The sequence below is a fragment of the Corythoichthys intestinalis genome, chromosome 8 (assembly GCF_030265065.1).
Source record: "Corythoichthys intestinalis isolate RoL2023-P3 chromosome 8, ASM3026506v1, whole genome shotgun sequence".
Lineage (NCBI taxonomy): Eukaryota > Metazoa > Chordata > Actinopteri > Syngnathiformes > Syngnathidae > Corythoichthys > Corythoichthys intestinalis.
Window position 1 is genome coordinate 46,838,276 of NC_080402.1, and position 18,635 is coordinate 46,856,910.

General features: G+C 39.0%; 1 protein-coding gene across 15 annotated transcripts in view; it reads left to right on the plus strand.

The window, feature by feature from the left end:
* Positions 1 to 18,635, plus strand: part of cacna1ab (calcium channel, voltage-dependent, P/Q type, alpha 1A subunit, b) — a 197,698-nt gene that overhangs the window by 23,653 nt on the left and 155,410 nt on the right. For all 15 annotated transcript variants that reach the window (XM_057843193.1, XM_057843204.1, XM_057843206.1 and 12 more), the window contains exons 2-3: positions 3,348 to 3,454; positions 3,539 to 3,678. In XM_057843193.1, coding sequence (XP_057699176.1) covers positions 3,348 to 3,454; positions 3,539 to 3,678 — 247 coding nt within the window. The remainder of the gene's footprint in view (positions 1 to 3,347; positions 3,455 to 3,538; positions 3,679 to 18,635) is intronic.

Genomic DNA, 18,635 nt, shown 5'->3' on the forward strand with positions numbered 1-18,635 from the left:
ATTAAATTGAGATTTAAAGAGGATTTCGAGTACTTAGCACGGTAATTGAATGAATTTGAGTCCTATCTTAAGCTACCGCTGTATTTTGACGGACCGACAAGGAAACAAATACACATGAATAATTTGAAAATTTGTGTTTCATGGCATTACATGTAACATAGGATACTATAATAAGGATACAGTTTTTTTTTTTTTTTTTGCTGCTTTAATGTTTCAATTTTACCTCTGCTTTTATTGTGTTTGGACTACACTTGCGTGTTGTATGGCATATTGCAATGATATAGTGAAGGCTACGTGAATACGTGGTGTTGTGATATGGATAAAGTTCTCGTTATGCCACTGTGATTGCCAGTAACATCTCACCAAAAAAGATGGAGCTTTATTTCACACAACCAGTTCTGCTATTATGATTATTATAAGGCTAGCCCCGAGCGGAATTAACCAGCCTGCAAAGCTAAACGCGATTAAAATTGAACACTATCTTGGATTTGTACTATCTCACTTGCGTGAAAATACAGTAAGTGTTGCCTTGTTAACATTGCAGAGCACTTCAGTCTGGCGACAGTAATAGGTAGCAATATATGAAAGTCCTCTGATGGCTGAATGAGCAATTAGCCAACTTTAAGCTTTAAGTGTGAAAGACAATTCTGATTCGTTCAATAAACAGTCCTTTACTAGTCTAAGTTACATGAGCAAGCACTAATGATTGTGAAGGCCCTGGTTCGATAAGATTGCCATGGCAACACATCGAGGCTGACATCTGGTGCAGTCAAGAAAACGAAAGCGGCTACTATTAATTTAATAGAATAGGATATCGGAATAAACACAATTTTACAATACAAATATCAGAATCTACAGTCATGTGAAAAAATTTGGATACCCTATGGAAGCTTTTGTGTTTTCTACCATACAATATTTGGTCATGTGGATATTTAATATCAATGTTAACAATCTTGAGAGATTCAAGTAATAGAAATAAACATATAATTTTTCAATAAATGCTATTTCTGTTGAGGAATAAATTAGGACACCCCTCATTCAATCCCACTTAAAATGGCTAAAATCACACACAGGGGTATCAAATCAGGTGCACATGATTAGAACACCATTACCCAGGGTTTTGAAGGAGGCTTGCCTTATTTCAATCTCACATTTAGTTTGGTGTTCCCCTGACTGTTGAAGTGAGAGAAAACATCATGGTGAGAACAAAGGAGCTGTCTGAGGCTGTCAGAAAGAAGATTGTAGACACTTACGAGTCTGGTAAGGGACTACAAAAGATCTCAAAAGAATATAAAATCAGCCATTTTACTGTCCGGAAAATAGTGTACAAGTGGAGGACATCCAAAACAACAGCCAACGTGCCCAGGTATGGCCGTCCAAGCAAGTTCACCCCAAGAGCAGACCGCAAGATGCTAAAACGAAGTTTCCAAAAACCCTAAAATGTCATCACGGGACCTATAGCGGGCTCTTGCTACTGTTGATGTGAAAGTGCTTGCCTCTACAATCAGAAATAGACTTCACAAGTTTAACCTTGATGGGAGGTATGCAAGGAGGAAACCTTTGCTCTCTAAGAAGAACATGAAGGCCAGACTGAAGTTTGCTTGAGTGAATATAGACAAAGAACAGGACTTCGTGAATAATGTTCTTTGGACAGATGAATCTAAAATTGAATTATTTAGACACCAGAACAGAGGACATGTTTGGCGTAAACCCAATACAGCATTCCAGGAAAAGAACCTCAAACCAACTGTGAAGCATGGAGGTGGAAGTGTCATTGTTTGGGGATTCTTTGCTGCAGCACGACCTGGCCAGCTTACCATCATAGAATCCACCATGAATTGTATCGTGCATCAGAGGGTGCTTGAGGAACATGTGAGATCATCTATGAAAAACATTAAAGATGAAGCGAAACTGGACCCTGCAACATGACAATGACCCAAAACATACCAATAAATCCACTTAGGACTGGCTGAAAAGGAAGAAATGGAGAGTCCTGGAATGGCCGAGTCAAAACCCAGATCTTAATCCCATTGTAATGTTGTGGGGTGACTTGAAACGGCTGTACATGCAAAAAACCCTTCAAACATCTCACAGCTGAAAGTATTCTGTGTTGAGGAGTGGGTCAAACTTTTATTAGACCAATGTCAAAGACTGGTTGATGGCTCCAAAAAGTTTCTAACTGAAGTTATTTCAGCCAAAGAAGGTAACACGAGCTATTAGGGGGTAGGGTGTCTTAACTTTTTCCTCAGTTAGAATATGCATTTTTGTTAATATATTTGGTTTAATGAGTTAAACAATGTTATTTTTTGTTGTTTACCCGCAATTAAATCACTTTCTTTTCCAGAGATAAAGAAAAACAAGATCGGACATTGATATGTGAACATTTTTAATATAGAATTGAATATTTAATGAGGTGTCCTAATTTTTTCACATGACTGTAAATTGTATTGGTCAGTGCTTCTGATAAGCCACTGCTGGTATACTACATGAACCAAATCATTTGAATGGCTATAAAACACAGAGAGTCATAGAAAGTGTAACACACATGCATGGAGGAACATCAAACACCCACACAAACACCCCCCTACACACAACCCACACACGCGCATACAGAGGGTGTGTTACCTCCTGCTTTCAGAAGCTTGTTAGGCCAGCAGAGTGTCTCCTGAATAATAGATGCTAAAGCAGGCTAGCATGTAGCCCACACACAGACACACACCCCGAAGAGGTATTAAAAATCAAAAGACACACCGCATGAAAGACAAGGTTGATTTCAACCCTACTCTGGGTGTACTTGTTACCATCTGCTTAATAGCATCACTCATGCACACGCGCGCACACGCACCCCCGTCTCATCCTCTCACATCAAGCATGCACTCAGGCCATCCTCAGGTCGTTGGGTCAGTGTCAAGTCTGTGTCTGGTAAGCATACGCACACACATACGTACATGAACACGCATGCAGATGCACGAGCACTACGCTAACAGGATAATGACTGACCAATTAAGCACAAGCTTGATATGTCTGGATATATCCAGTCATCGTAGGCCCTTTGGCGGTCATTACTCAGGCTTGAACACACACATACTGTATACACTTACACACCACAACTAAACAGAGGAATGCTTGTTGAATGTGGCTGTTTTTTAGTTTTTTTTTTTTTTACGTCTCAAGAACTCATTCCAGAAATGTTCGCCAGGTGTCAATTTTGCTTTAAAACAACCATTTTAAGATCATTTTGTCCATTAATTTCATTTTCATTACTTCTAATGACTTGGCTTTTTCAATGTGAATGACAAACTAAACACAAGAGCACAAGTATTGTTTTAACCTTAACTAAAGATCCACTCCGTTTGAATGGATGATCCTTACCACAATCATTGCAAACTGCATTGTGCTGGCACTGGAGCAGCACCTGCCTGACGACGACAAGACACCTCTGTCCGAGCGGCTGGTAATAAACAAATAGCCTCAAATGTGAAGGTGCCATTGTGATCTTCTTCACTTTGTTTGTGCTCTCGACTCCTTCCCACCTTAGGAGGACACAGAACCCTACTTCATTGCCATCTTCTGCTTCGAGTCAGGTATCAAGATCCTGGCGCTGGGCTTTGCGCTGCATAAGGGATCGTATTTGCGCAATGGCTGGAATGTCATGGACTTCGTGGTCGTTCTCACTGGGTGAGTTTCCCAAATTCTTTTTGTGCGATTCTTACTTTATTTTTATTTTATTTTTTATTTACTTTGTTTATTGTTTTTGAACAGCGGATACACTTGAAACGGAACATGTACGCAATGTGTGATGTGTGATTTTGAAGTGAATTGTGTTAACTAGTAGCTTTTTAATAGGGGTGCACGATATCCATTTTTTGAAACCGATATCGATAACTTCCTGCTCCTAACCGATACGATAACCGGTAATATAATTTTTCAATGTGTATTCACCTGAGTTTTTGAACACCTGTAGGTCAAAAATACTAGTGGCTAGATTTGCCTTTGACCGAACCAGAATTTAAATGATGGCATGAACATTATTACCGTAATTTCCCGAATATATATATATATATTTTTTCCCCCAAAATCAACTTGTAAAATCATGGTGCTCATTATAAACGGGTACATGGATGGAGACAGAAATATATGTATATATATTACATATGTATATAAACCGATTTTTTTTTTTTTTTATTGACACGGCCACGTATTGTTGAAGAAACGAACGCTGCGACCCGTTGCCGACCATTACGGTACCTGACGTCACCATTTTGTTTCGGTAACACTTCACTCTAATCAGCCGAATGATTTCGTCTGTGTTAAATTCTGCTTTTTTCACTCTTCATAAAGCACAGAATTTAGTTTCTTGAACTCATTTGAGTCAACGTTTATTGCAGCTCAGCAACTCGGACCATAACAAACTGTGTCCGTCAACTATACCTGTCCCTGTCCCTAGGGAAACTCAAACCCAAATAAAAATAGTTCCTATTGTTACTGTCGTGTTGACAGCGATGAGCTCTCATGGATTTCCGACGTTCTCACTTTCATTTTACCGTATCAATCCATGGAAGAAACATTTATTCATCATGATGAAACGAGCAAGTTATACAGCAGCCTTTAAAAGAAAAGTCACATCTGTTTTGTTTTCTCCTAGATTCTGGTAAGTTGGAGAAGTGGTCAAATCATATTATTACCATAAATATTGTCAGTTTATGGTAATGTTTTGAACTAGTGTTTCACCAGTCAGTAAAATGACATTTCTGTATCTGTACACGAGCTCTGTTTTCTTGTATTGTTCTAGTTATTGGTGCTAAAATTAAGGTGTGCGTTATAAACGGGTACAATAATTTCCCCTAGATTTTACAAGTAAATTTGGGGTGCACATTATACATGGGAAATTACGGTATAATATAAAAAAAAAAGGCAAGAACAGTTTGACTTCAAATAAAGTGCCCATATTAATTTTTTCAAATAAATATAATTTGAGTCAATCACAATCTATCAGTCAATATCACTGACGATGTGTTCCCCTGAGCAATGAGCACGGATCTAAAACAAACCTAAACCCAACAGGCATTGTTCTTTGTCAGCAGATAAAACATTTGGTGCAACAGGAGAGGTGACTTTTTTGTGATCTTGGTCCATGAAACAACTTTCTTAACCTGGCAATTATAGAACAGCAAGCCTATCCATAACCGATCGGACTATCAGATTATCGGACCGATAATTATCGTGCACCTCTACTATTTAATCATGTTTCCCTACTGAAAAAGTCTCATGGTTTTTACTTCCTAATTCATACACACATTTGAGCCTGGACATACAGTATTTGAAAACTGACTAAGTATTGCGTTACTGATTTCTTTATTTGTTGAATGAGTATCTAATAGGGGCTCTGGAAGTCGCTCACAGCAGGGGGTGCTGAGGATATTATTTTGTTTCCCCATCCAGATACAGCCCAAATTTGTCACGCTCGCGCGTTTTCTCCATACAAGGCGTGCACAATGGCAGTACACACACATGCTGGATAGTTTATGTACTATTACTAGGGCACTATAAAGACAGCATTCCATTTCATCAACAGTGTGTGTTGAAGTTTTTGTATTGGAAATAAAAGCCCGTGTATTATTAACGCAAATCGGTGCAGCTAGGCACACCACAGTATTAAAAAACTTCAGATCCACAAGTATGTTTTACTTTGCAACATTAAACTTGGTTGACTTGTTCATCATGAGTACACTGCAAATTTATGACATCTTAATCAGATTTTTTTTGTGTGTAAATTAAGTCAAATAATTTCTGCATCTTGTTTTGAGTGTTAAAGACTGGTTCACAGATTAATGCGTGAGATTATTCCACTTACTTTAAGTAAATACAACTTTTTGTTCTTATGAAGCCCATAAATCTAAAAGTTGAATGAATGAATGAATTCTTTATTTTGGACATGAGCAAATAGAAATAATAAAACAAACAAAAAGAATCAACAAACAAAAAAATCAGACAAAACTAATGATACACTTCAGGTAACAATAGTTAAGACAATAATTATAATAATAATTATTATTATAAATAATATCAGAATTTACTTAATGTATCCAAAAAGGAGTAAGATGAAGCTTTTGTTATTAAATCCTACTCCCTTTTTCTATTCCTCAATTGTTATTGTTATTGTTGTCTCCGAAGTTGGTCATTTCTCACCTAAAGCAAGAAAGATTTGCTATCAAATAATGTTTTGAACAATATCATTTCTTGAATTAAGAACACTTCTGACAAACGATTTTTTAAAAGATTAAAATTACTAATTTGCTGCTCAAAATAAGTCTGTTAAACTAATGAATAAATAAATAAAATCTGTTAAGCTCATTTTCAGGTAGCTATTTTTCTTATTTCAAGAAATCTGAGTAAGATTTACTTGAAGCACTGGCAGATAATTTCACTTACCGTATTTCTAGTAGATTCATACTCAAAACACGGGAATTGAACTAGTTTTAAGGAGGTGTGTTTTTGCAGTGTAGATCAACAAAAAAATCTCAAGAAACTATCCCTGAAAAGATCCAGGAACATTTTGGTTGACAGTGGTAATTTTAGTTCTCAACGGGCAATTTTCAGGGGTGCAAAGACTAATGACCAAATTTGGAGCATATTCCAGCTACTTGACAAAACCCTACTATAAAGTTGTTTTTGGAGATGTGACCGAAAATTTGGCGTCAAAAACCTTTGGCCAAAAATAGCTAAAATTGCATTTTCGGTTTTCGGTTAAAAGGCCGTAAGTTTACCACCGAAAAGTGTGAAGAACCTTAGTCCTCTTGTGATGACGTAATCGGAACACGGCGAGCTAACACTACTGGCTCACAGCCAAAATGTTCGTGGTGGAAAGATTATGATGTATCAAAGAAATGTATCAATTGTTAAATGAAGGAAAATAAAATAAATTTGCTTCATCACTGCTCCAAGCTCCAAGCAAGATGATACAGTTTTGGTGAACAGGGATCAGAGCTTTTTTTTTAATGGAAGGAAAAAACGAATCAACGTATTTTTCGGACTATAAGTCGCAGTTTTTTGCATAGTTTGGCAGAGGGTGCGACTTATGTATGATTATTTACAGTCGGGTCGGGCCAACTTCTCTCTCGCTAGCTTTTTTAAAAATAAAATTTATATTCATATACAGTGGGGAGAACAAGTATTTGATACAGTGCCAATGGGTTTTCCCATTGGCACTGTATTTATATTAAAACGATGTATGGATGTTAAATAAAATAAATAATTTGGATAAAACAGAGAAGGCGCTGTGCATGCCTGCGGACGTGAAATCAGTGGCACCGCTCTCTTTTCAATCTTCCCCAGCACGAGCATCCTGGTATTTCCTTTTCGATATGGAGCAGCTATGGGAGTGAAAACCAAACTAAAGACAGGGGAATTGAAAAGCAAACAACCGCGGTAGGAGTGGGATTTGGAAAGGATTCAAATTGATTGTTGAAAATGCTATGCGGAAACGTGTGTCGGCTTCGCTGAATGTAAACGAATGTGGCGCTTTGGTCTCATACAAGAAATATATTTAACAAACTTTTCCAGCATTAATTAGTTGTGTAAATGCATATATAGTGATCATAAAAATATGTAAACATTGAGAAAACTTGCGTTCTTTTCCTGCCAACTCGAGGAGATTAAAATAAATGTCAAATCCACTATCCACCTGTTAGAACAGACACGCAAATATAAAAGATATAAATGTTTATTGAATATCCATCTTACAGTCTTGTTTAACTGGGAGAATTCGTTACAAAACACAGGCTTTAATTTGTTATCAATATGAATATATGCACCGGCATTGTCACAAACGTGATCACACAAAACGCAACCACGCATCACATCCCCGCATTTCCTCCTTCTCCTGAGTCCTCACAAATAAAACATAAAGTTTCTTTTTTTTTCGGGCTCGTGCCTGCAAATAAAACTTTTTTTTTTCCCGGGCTCGAACAAGCAAATCAAGTTAATTGATCGGGCTCGGGCCGCGTCGGGCTTTAATACCCGCAGGCCAGTCGGGACGGGCTGGATTTTTTAGGCCCGATCTAACTTCTGCGTCATATAATGTTAGTATACCGTACACCTATTCAGCCTGTTGTTCTCTATTGTACTTTAAATTGCTTTTCAAGATGACATGTCTGTTCTCGGTGCTGGATTCTATCAAATAAATTTCCCCCGAAAATGCGATTTATACTCCGGTGCGACTTATGTTTTTTTTTCTTTTCATTGTGCATTTTTGGGCTGGTGCGACTTATACTCGGGTGCGACGTATAGTCCGAAAAATACGGTATATACATGTATATTTTTCGGCCTTTTGGTTTTTTGCCAAGCGTTCCCAATATTCGGTTTAAGCCAAGGATTTTGCTGTCAGTAGTTGTTGTCATTGCGATTTAATCATTGCTAATTTGCCTATGCATGGAGTATATTGCCAAAGTTTGATAACTGTGATACATTTTTTTCTTATTTAATCAACAAAATAGTACAACTGAAAATTAATCTGCAAAAAAAAAAAAAAAAAAAATCTTAAAGCTGGGATTGTATGGATTTGAATTGGAATTTTTCATCACTCATGAAAAAGTGTATTTTGGACAATTTTATCAAAAATCAAACTATTTTAATCAATCAATAATTTATCATTACAAATTATTTTCAATTTTTTGTTCTGTTCTTGTTTCATATGTATAATTCTGAATCCTAATTAAATAAATGAATTAGTGCGAGAGGCAAGGAATGGAAAACTCTTTAGAATAGGAGGGGCACCCTAAATTAAGGACTTGGAGCCCACAATTGGGTTTAAATACTGATGAAACCAAACATTTGAAGGAAGTCAACTCAAACGCTAACATTACATACAAGCAATATTGTTAGTGTACAGGTTACAATTATTTATAACTATAATGTTAACGTGTATTATATAAAAATGTATGTTAGATAATGTTTTAGATCTTTTTTTTCTGCTTCAATTGATGTTGCTGATTACTGCCATCTTGATTCTGCTGCGGAGGTGTGTGTGGGCGTTTATTTGTGTAGGCGGCAGGTGGTGTGTGTGTGTGTTTGTCGCGTGATCTAAATATGGCTACCCAGGAGACAAGGGGGAGGGTAGTGGCGCATGGTAGATGGTAACAAGATCTAGTGTTTGTCAGGACACACACACACACACACATACAAACACAGTTGCGCACACACTCTGAGGCATGGCATGGCGTGCACCTCAAATGAGGACCCCGTGTACGTGCACACACGTGCACACGCCCCCTTAGCGGTGTGATCTGAACACCACCGCGGGGAGCATCCGTTGGGCCAAAGTGAAATGTCACCTCGGTGAGAGGACATTGGGGTGGGGGGCAGGCATGGTTGTTATGACAACAACTCAGAAAAGCACACATTGTGCAACTTGTAACAATGAAAAAAATAATCTTTGCAAATCCGTTGTTCAAATAGTGTTTCTATGTAAAAAATAACTACCTGTAATTATAGTCAAATGGTGTCATGTTGAAATTAATGGCCTTTAGTTGTCTACAAGTTAACATAGGTGATTTTTATGCAGGCTTTGGGAGTTTTTAAGAGCTTGTCACTTGCAAAATGATAAGCCAACCCAACTCTAGGTTGCTTCTCAACATTAGAGAATCTTTTTCCTCCAGATGGCATTTCAGTATCTTGAAACAAAGGGAGAACAGAAACTCATCAGCTGGCCAAGCATTTCACCGATAATGCTTAAAGGCATTTTCACATTAGCGTGAGACTAGTGTTTATGGGTCTGACGGCAAGGCACAAAGAAGGTGGCATGACGAAATTTGGAAGTGCTGACCTAGGCCTGATTTAGGGCGCTTTCAAACTAGACCAAGAGAACCAGGGTCCGGTTACAGAGCTACCTCGAAGCAACCTTGCTAATGAGTTGTTGAAATAGTTCAGCATTCACACAGCGCTAACTGAACTTTCCGAGTAGCATTACATGGACGAAAGGCGCAGTCATTGATTGGACAAATAGAGGAGGAAATACCTCCCTCCTGGGAGTGAAGTGAGCGTGGCGCGTCACAGTGTGACTGTGATGCTGCACGTAAATTACCATAGCATTATTTTTACATGTTAAACTGTATAAAGTTTTTTCATAACTGTCTTTTATTTTGCAGTGATAATATAACAGTACAACTGTATGTGTCAATTTTTGTCAACTAACTGTTCTGTGAAGCAGACATTTGTTTGCATGTAAGTAAAAAAAACAACAACTAACAAACGTGATGTAGCATTGCATAGCAAGTCGACGCTCAGCCAGCAGCGGGGTCGCTGCCAACTCAATGCCGAGCAAACTGGAGTATTTAAAAACTGCATGGGGGAAAATAAACCGCGAAAGGGAACCGCGTAATACCCCAAGTCACGCAGGCGCGATCGCTCTCACTGTCATGACTGTTTGGACTGTCAAACCACTTCCAGGGGAGCGAGACTCACAAAACAGCCGCCTCAAGAGTCCCTGCCAATCTCGGCCAGTCACTCTCACACGGTGCGTTCATCAACATCATGCAAAACACATTCGTCACACCAGAACCCTATTCTGTGTATCAAATAGAACTACTTAGCGCAGCACAACATTGGGCCATGGCTAATCGTCTGTCATCTTGCCATTGTTGGTTTTGAATAGCATTTGTGATGTACTTCCACTTCCAAGGATGCACTTCGTGTACCGTCACAGCCCAGAGCAGTGGTTCTTAACCTTTTTGGAGCTACGAACCCTACCAGTTTCATATGTGTATTCACCGAACCCCACTTTAGTGTAAAATAAAATGTTTTTTTTATCAAATTCAAGACATCATTTTTCTCCTGGTGCACAAGATAAACTGTGCAGAACAAAACCAACATAGTGTACGCAGAGTGGACTAATCATCGAATCTGGCTCTCTTCACCTTGAATTCACCAAGCGTTGTGTTCTTATATTCCCCACGTCTATGCAGCTTCTCGAACTGCTCCTTTAGTTTTGCTGGTGCAAGTTGCTCAATTTGGCATGCAGATAGGACGCTCACTCCCGTCCCATTCCGTGGTACATGAGAATCCATATTGTACATATCTGTCCGACCACCTTCTTTTTTGCTCAACATAGTTAGTATGGATTAAAATATGTAGAAAGTAATTACACAACGTACTACGATGACATTCACAAGTTGGATCACTCCTGAGTGCACTAAATTCCTCGCAGCACTGATTGGCCAAATAATGTCACATAATCATGTGCTGCACGCAATAGCCAGATGGGGCGTGCCATTACGTATAGACATGACGAGTCGGTGTGTCTTGACCTCAGCGACAGAGGCTCCCCCGAACCCATGAGACCGACTCACCGAACCCTTAGGGTTCGATCGAACCCAGGTTAAGAACCACTGTCCTAAAACATCACACCTCCATGCTGTGACGCTGCACATACAATATTAAAAGCGCACCCATCTCCGGTTGCATTTACAAGCGAAGCAGAGTGCGCTTAAAGCGGACTGAGACCCACGATTTTTGACATCACATTTACAGAACAAAGCGGACTATTTGAGAAAAGGAACAGTGCTAGTGTGAAAGCACCCTTATGCTTCTGCGTTCCATTGACGGCGAGGCAACGGCGTACATCGTCATTGAGCATTCGAAGTTCTACATCAAAGGAACACGTTGCTCTGTAATTCACCGCCAAGCCACGAGAGGGGTGTGGCTTTGTCTTTGTTCGGTTTTGAGGAACTTTTGTCGAATTTCTTTAGTTTCCCTCCGGTCATTAACAGCAATGGCAACGGAGATGGAACGTGTGTATTTGGAGCTGCAGCGAATTAATATTGAACAAGAAATGTTGTTAACAAAAATGTTGGGGCGTAGGAGACACAGAAGACGTTTGTGGAAGTGTTTGATTGTTTGAAAATGCCGGCGTTGTTGTGCTGAACCGGAAACAACGTTCTGAGCAGACCAATCACAGTCCTTTGACGTTCACGTCACAATGCTTTGAGATGATGGGTAGGTCAGAATTTTTGGGAGGCGCACGTCAGGCTACGATTTAGGGTCCAGATTGGTGTCCGCGTTAACGCCGTAGGTCCGCCGTAACTCCAACACAGAAGTATAAATCAGCCATTACAGGCTTTTGTAGATGAGAACTATAGACTGCACTGCAAAGTTGTGTATTTTTCATTGTTGCACAAGACAAATAAACAGTTTAGCTAATCTTAAAGACCAATCGGTAGATCATACATTAGCAGCTGTAAAGACAGCTGTACTAGTTTAAATGGGAATGTTGTCGTTCGTGAGCTTCAATGCCATTCAACAGCTTCCAGATATTATTTAGGCAGAGCAAGAAGTTTTTCAAGTATCAGGGCTCAAGCAATGTCCAAGCATGACCCAGTTTAGGAAGTGGTACAAGCACATGGTTTTCACTGGGTATAGCGAAGAGGAAGGGGTTCAATTATAGGGGTTTTTCACATATCTGTTATTGGCTAAGTCCTGTTTATTTTTGTTTATCTTGCATCTTATGTATATGGTTATTTAGTTTATTTCTTTGTTAATATGAGGACTAGTTACATAGGGTGGACAGATGTAATTAAGGAATAGAAATGGGGGGTAGGATTTAATAAGCAAATGCTTCATCCTACTTCTTTTTGGACACAATGGATAAATTCTGATCTTGTTTATTATTATCATTATTATTATTGTCTTAACTATTGTTTCTGTTATCTCGAGAATATCATTGGTTCTGTTTGATTTTTTTAATTTTTATTTTTTTTATTTTTCGTTTGTTTTGTTTGTCTATTTTTTTTTCTCATGTCCAAATAAAGCATTCATTCATTCATTCATTATCTCAAAGCTCAAAAACTCTTGAGAAGGCAAATTAAATTAAGTGTTCCTCCATTGTCTTCTTGCTGTTGAGAATATGTCCTCCAAAATGGCATTAAACCCCTCGCCAATGGCCTCTTCTATTGCACACGTTTTTTTTTTTTTTTTTTTTTTTTTTGACAACACTGCGCCACTCGAAAATAAAACATGATTCACTTTTTGGACTCTCCAAAACGCCCAGCAACACTCCTTTGCAAGGGTACAGCCTCTTCAGTAAATACAGAACGAATAGGTTTGTCGACAGTATTCCGTGCTGGGGTGAATTGGCTTAATGTGTTGTTTTTTAAGTATTGTGTTGATGCCTCTAGTTGTATCTTGATGTTATGTGTGGGCATAATCATTGATCGTCTGTGTTTGAGACGTTGCGTTTCGTTGATGGTCCGTGTCACAGATAAAGAGAAACCGAAAGTGAACATTCTTGCTTGTCTCCTGAAGCTACTATTACACAGCAAAGTGTTCTTTTCCATTCCCTATTACTTATTTTTTGTGTGTAAATACTAGTGTTGCACCGATACCATTTTTTGGCCCCGATACCGATACCTGGCTGTCCAGCATCGGCCAATACCGATACCATACCGATACCACCCCGTTTGTATATATATATATATATATATATATATATATATATTTTTTTTCCCCAAAGAGCTACATAATTGGATGAGAAATCATTGCTATCAAGGCTTTGTCAGGCTGTTGCTTACCTTTGCAAAACAGGAAAAAGACTAGTACAAAGTATAATAGTAGCCCAACAGTAAGAAAGTAAAAATAAGTTCATGATAATAAACTCTGAATGAAATGAGTAAACTTTTTTAAACCTCTCAAAGGCCAAACAGTGCAACTTTCATGAAATTATTGTCACATTCTACTGCTGGTTAGATTGTGTTTTGTTGCTGGGCTGTTCGTGGGGGCGTTCCTGACGTCGCACCTGAATCCAATGCAGGCTCATCAACGCAGCATTTAAGCACGGGTGAGCTCAGAGAAGGCTGCCAAGATATTTGCTTTGCTGATCGCCATTTGACATCTCGCACTATAGTCTCGCTACATTTGCTTGTTACGCCCCTGCATTGGGTTTTTTCTGTTAGTGTGCTGCACTCGTTTGTAACCTCTACCCTGTGCAGGTATTTGAGTGTTTTTATTTTGGCTTTTTGGCTCGCTGCCTATTGTCTTAGTTAACCTTCGAGTTTGTAGTATTTAGCTTCGTCGACCTTCTGTCACGGACTCCTTTTGTTATTTCTACAATCCCGCGATCGCGTGTTATTTTTTCTTTGCAATCATTAAACCCTTGTACGTTTCCCCCGCTTGTTGTCCGCTTTGAGGTCCAACCTTGTTTCCGCATTTGCGGACGCTAACAATTATAAGTAATAATAATTGACCACAGCATCCCGTCTCTCTATTAGACTCCTTTTTTCAGGAGGCGGGGGGTCCCTTATCTCTATTTCTGAAAGGTGGCAACCCTACTTTGGAAACAGCTCCCAAATTAATGCAGCATTTCTTTCAGTAAAAGACATTAAAAGTAAAGTAGACGTTATGAACTGACCAGAGATTGTTGCTCTGGTCCAGCGCCCTTCCTCTACAGAGCAGTCCTGCTCTTGCAGGCTCAAACTCGTTGTGTTTGTTCACGTTTCATCTTCAAATGTTTTATCAGGTTCGAGGTATTGAAACTGGCCGATTTAACTCCACATCTCGAAACTTTCAGGCTGCAAATCTTGCATGCAGCCATTGATTTTAATTGACGGGATTTCTATTTTGAAATATCTCCCGACCGCCGCCATGTCGGCGCCGCCAAGCGGCCTTGTCATTGGTCAGGAGTGGCTATTGGCCCGTTCTCATTGGTCTGGAGCAGGCCAATAGTGATAGCTGCTTGGTGTTCACGTGTCATCACACAACACAGAGACAGAGTGTAGTGACACCAGGAGGAAAAAAAAAGGCTGCGGTCAAATGTTATAATAATGGACCGGTAAATGGTATCGGCGCCATCTTTGTTGGTACTTGCCGATACCGATACCACCATTTCGGGGCGGATCGGCGCCCCCTGCCAATACTAGTATCGGTATCGGTGCATCTTTAGTAAATACCAAACGGGCACTTAAACATGTTTGAGCAACGTGTTAATGTGCTTCTTTGTTTTCCCATGTTTGGTGTCACGTCAATTTGTGCAACATGTTATTTCATCTTGAATGCTATCCAATAAGGTGATTTGTGTTAAATAATTACACAACTGATGATGGTTGCTTTTGTAACATTGAGTTCATGATTGCGTACATGTAAAACATTGTGTTGATGCTTGATAATTGTCTCATTTTTAAGTGCATTGTTGCCATCTTGTGATATCTATAAGCAATGACCACCCCCTTTTGTTGTTTTGGATATTCACCGTCTGCTCAAATTGGTAATGTTTATAGGTAGTGTAGTAATACCCTGGCAAGCTAGCCTGACTATCGCCATGTACATAGCAAGTCAGTCTGGTATTCTGTGCGTTGTCCTAAAGTGAAAGTGATACCTACAGTTGGCCAATAGGAGAGCAGGATCATGGTACTTAAGATGATGGGGAAAATTCTGACCAATAGAGAAGTTTCCTGAGCAGCGCCATCCTTGACATTTTCTGCTACGGACTTCCGGTTTAGACAGAACAACATGAAGTGCGGTTGAAGTCAGCAGTGGGTAAACAAAGTTAAAACAGCATAATCAAACCAAAGGAACCAAGGATGCAACAATACTCGGTTTTATATTGAACCATTCGATATGCTCTCTTCGATTCAATACGCAAAAACATTCAATCTAAATTAAAAGCACCAAAAATTTATTTTCCAAACTTTTTCTTGTGAGCTCCCGTGAAAATGTCCGCCGCACAGACCAAGCTGTCCACTTTGTCTTTAAAAAATAGAAAGAAAGAGCTCCTCCCCGCTAGTAGCCTCCCTCCCCTCCTACCCCAAACTGTGCGGGAGCTGCTTTTGTTTATGGCACACAAGGATCATTGCTAGCGAGGAAAGACAAAAGCTTAAGGAGGTTCAACGTCGTACAGATCCACAGTACAATGAGTGGCAAATTAAGAGCGCCGTACTTTAAACTCGTCCTGTTTATGAAAGTCGATTGTCATATGCTGGTGTGGTGCAGTAATGAGCAGATGTGACTTTGGTGGCGTTTGTTAACATTTTTAAAGCTCCGACAACACTCGCGCGCACACACTAGATATCATCAAATAGCAACCTAGATGTGCTACGTTAGATCCCATGCCATTGGCTGAGTGAGCCCAGAGTGATCATGTGACACGTAGTCCATACACTACATTGATTAATTTAAAAACCACCGTGAATGAATGGAAGCTAAGCTGGCCAAATCAATCCATACCAGTGACTCTAGATAATGCTGCAAATAATATTAATTCAGTACGTGACACGGATGGACTCGTACCACAAATAGGATATTTTGCTCACGTGGCAAATCTAGCTGCTAAGAGAGCTGTAGCAATCAACAGTGTGCTCCGCCTCACATTACAAACAGTAAAGATTGTTCTCAGCACTTTTATACAAAATTTCCTCAGATCAGTAAGAAGTAAGCACATAAATATTATGCACTAAAATGCATGTTTATATGATGGCATTGTTACAGTGTATCACAAAAGTGAGTACACCCGTCGCATTTCTGCAGATAATTAAGTATATCTTTTCATGGGACAACACTGACAAAATGACACTTTGACACAATGAAAAGTAGTATGTGTGCAGCATATATAATTGAGTTAATTTATTTTCCCCTCAAAATAACTCAGAATATAGCAATTAGTATCTAAACCCCTGGCAACAAAAGTGAGTACACTCCTGTGAAAAAACGTACATCCCTAAATCCCTTGTCATTTTCCCTCCAAAATGTCATGTGACCCGTTACAGGAATGCTATCAGCATTGCTGCAGAGATTGAAGAAGAAAGCCCACAAAGAGTTTGCTGATGACATGTCAAGAAAGCACATGGATTACTGGAACCATATTCTATGGTCTGATGAGACGGGTGGGCTTTCTTGTGTACCGTCCTCAGGAGAGGCTTCCTCCTGGGTGACAGCCATGCACACCAATTTGATGTAGAGTGCGGCGTATGGCCTGAGCACTAACAGGCTGACCCCCCCTCCTCTTCAATCTCTGCAGCAATGCTGACAGTACTCCAGTAACAAGTCACATGACATTTTGCGGGGAAAATGACAAGCAGTATTCAATTTGGACATTTAGGGATGTACGTTTTTTCATAGGGATGTACTCACGTTTTTGATACACCGTATTTTTGCTTGTTAGCAAAATAAAAAAATATTTAAAAAAAAAAACAAAAAAAACCCCACTTGTATTTTTTATTTCAGTGCATCAAATGTATTGAATTGAATTGAAAATCGTGTCCCTCGTATCAAAAACATCACTAAAAGGAACCCACGGAATCTCTAAGAATGTATTCGGCACGACGTAGATAAGTTGTAGGACTTTCTGTGTTGTGCGTTTGTTCTTATCATTCTATTGATCGTCCATGGACAAAATTCTAACAATCAGTGCAGCCTGTGTTAACATGAGGTGTAGAGTGATATGCCGTCCACTCGAGTGACCAAAATGAGGCAAAATTACAAATAACATTACTGTTGCCGTATGCAGAAGGGCTGACACAGATTTTGTTTATTACAAGGAAATACTACAACGTATTGTTCATCTGTTTAGATTATAGTTATGATATTATGATCTCATCACACATGTATGTATGAACACAAATAGTATGTCATTCTTATTATTGCAGATATTGATCGCAATAAATGTTTTGGCCAACATGATTCCATTTCTTGTTTTATTTAAAACGATTGGTGCATGTACAAAATAGGTCAATAAATCACAATTTATAAAATTATTAGAAAAATATTAACGAAGGTGGAGCATAAGTCGAGCCTTACATCATCAAAGTAGAATGCACATAGTCTCGATATATGTCCATCAACGTACCGTAAGTGTTGTTGTGAGGCACATGAAGTTGTCTTCCCTTGCCTAACAGTGTTTTCCACCTGTATAAAAAAATTAGGCTAAGAAGCCCATGTATGACTTGTAGTAGAAGACTGTTTGTTTTCCATTTCTTTATCGTTGTATAACTAGATTTGGCAAAGCTAATTTTCCATAGCATAATTTTTCCTGATCATATACTACATTTTGGCAATGCATTAAGAAAAAAATGAATAAAACTCGGACGAATATATACATTCAACATACAGTACATAAGTACTGTATTTGTTTATTATGACAATAAATACTCAAGATGGCATTTACATTATTAACATTCTTTCTGTGAGAGGGATCCACGGATAGAAAGACTTGTAATTCTTAAAGGATAAATATGACTTTGTATATTGTAACTAAATATTGCCATCTAGTGTATTTGTTGAGCTTTCAGTAAATGATACTGTAGCCATGCCCAAATGCATGATAGGAAGTGCAACCATGACTGTGCGAAGTGGTACTAATTGATATATCTTCTCTGCATTGGGAAATAACATAGGGTGTTAAGAAAAAGATCAATTACTACCTTTCTTGCCCACATTGCTTCCCACGATATATCTAATCGTAGGGAGAGGGATCGTAAGGCTTTAGCCAAGTAAAAGAAGGCTCCAAAGCTTGCCAAAATTCACTCTACTCATTTTACGCTGCCTTTAACCTCTATATATAGGTCAAATGGCGCCATTACAGATTGAACGCGACAATGCGTGAGTGGGTCTTGCAGTGCATACACTAATTGCGTTAAATATTTTAACGTGATAAA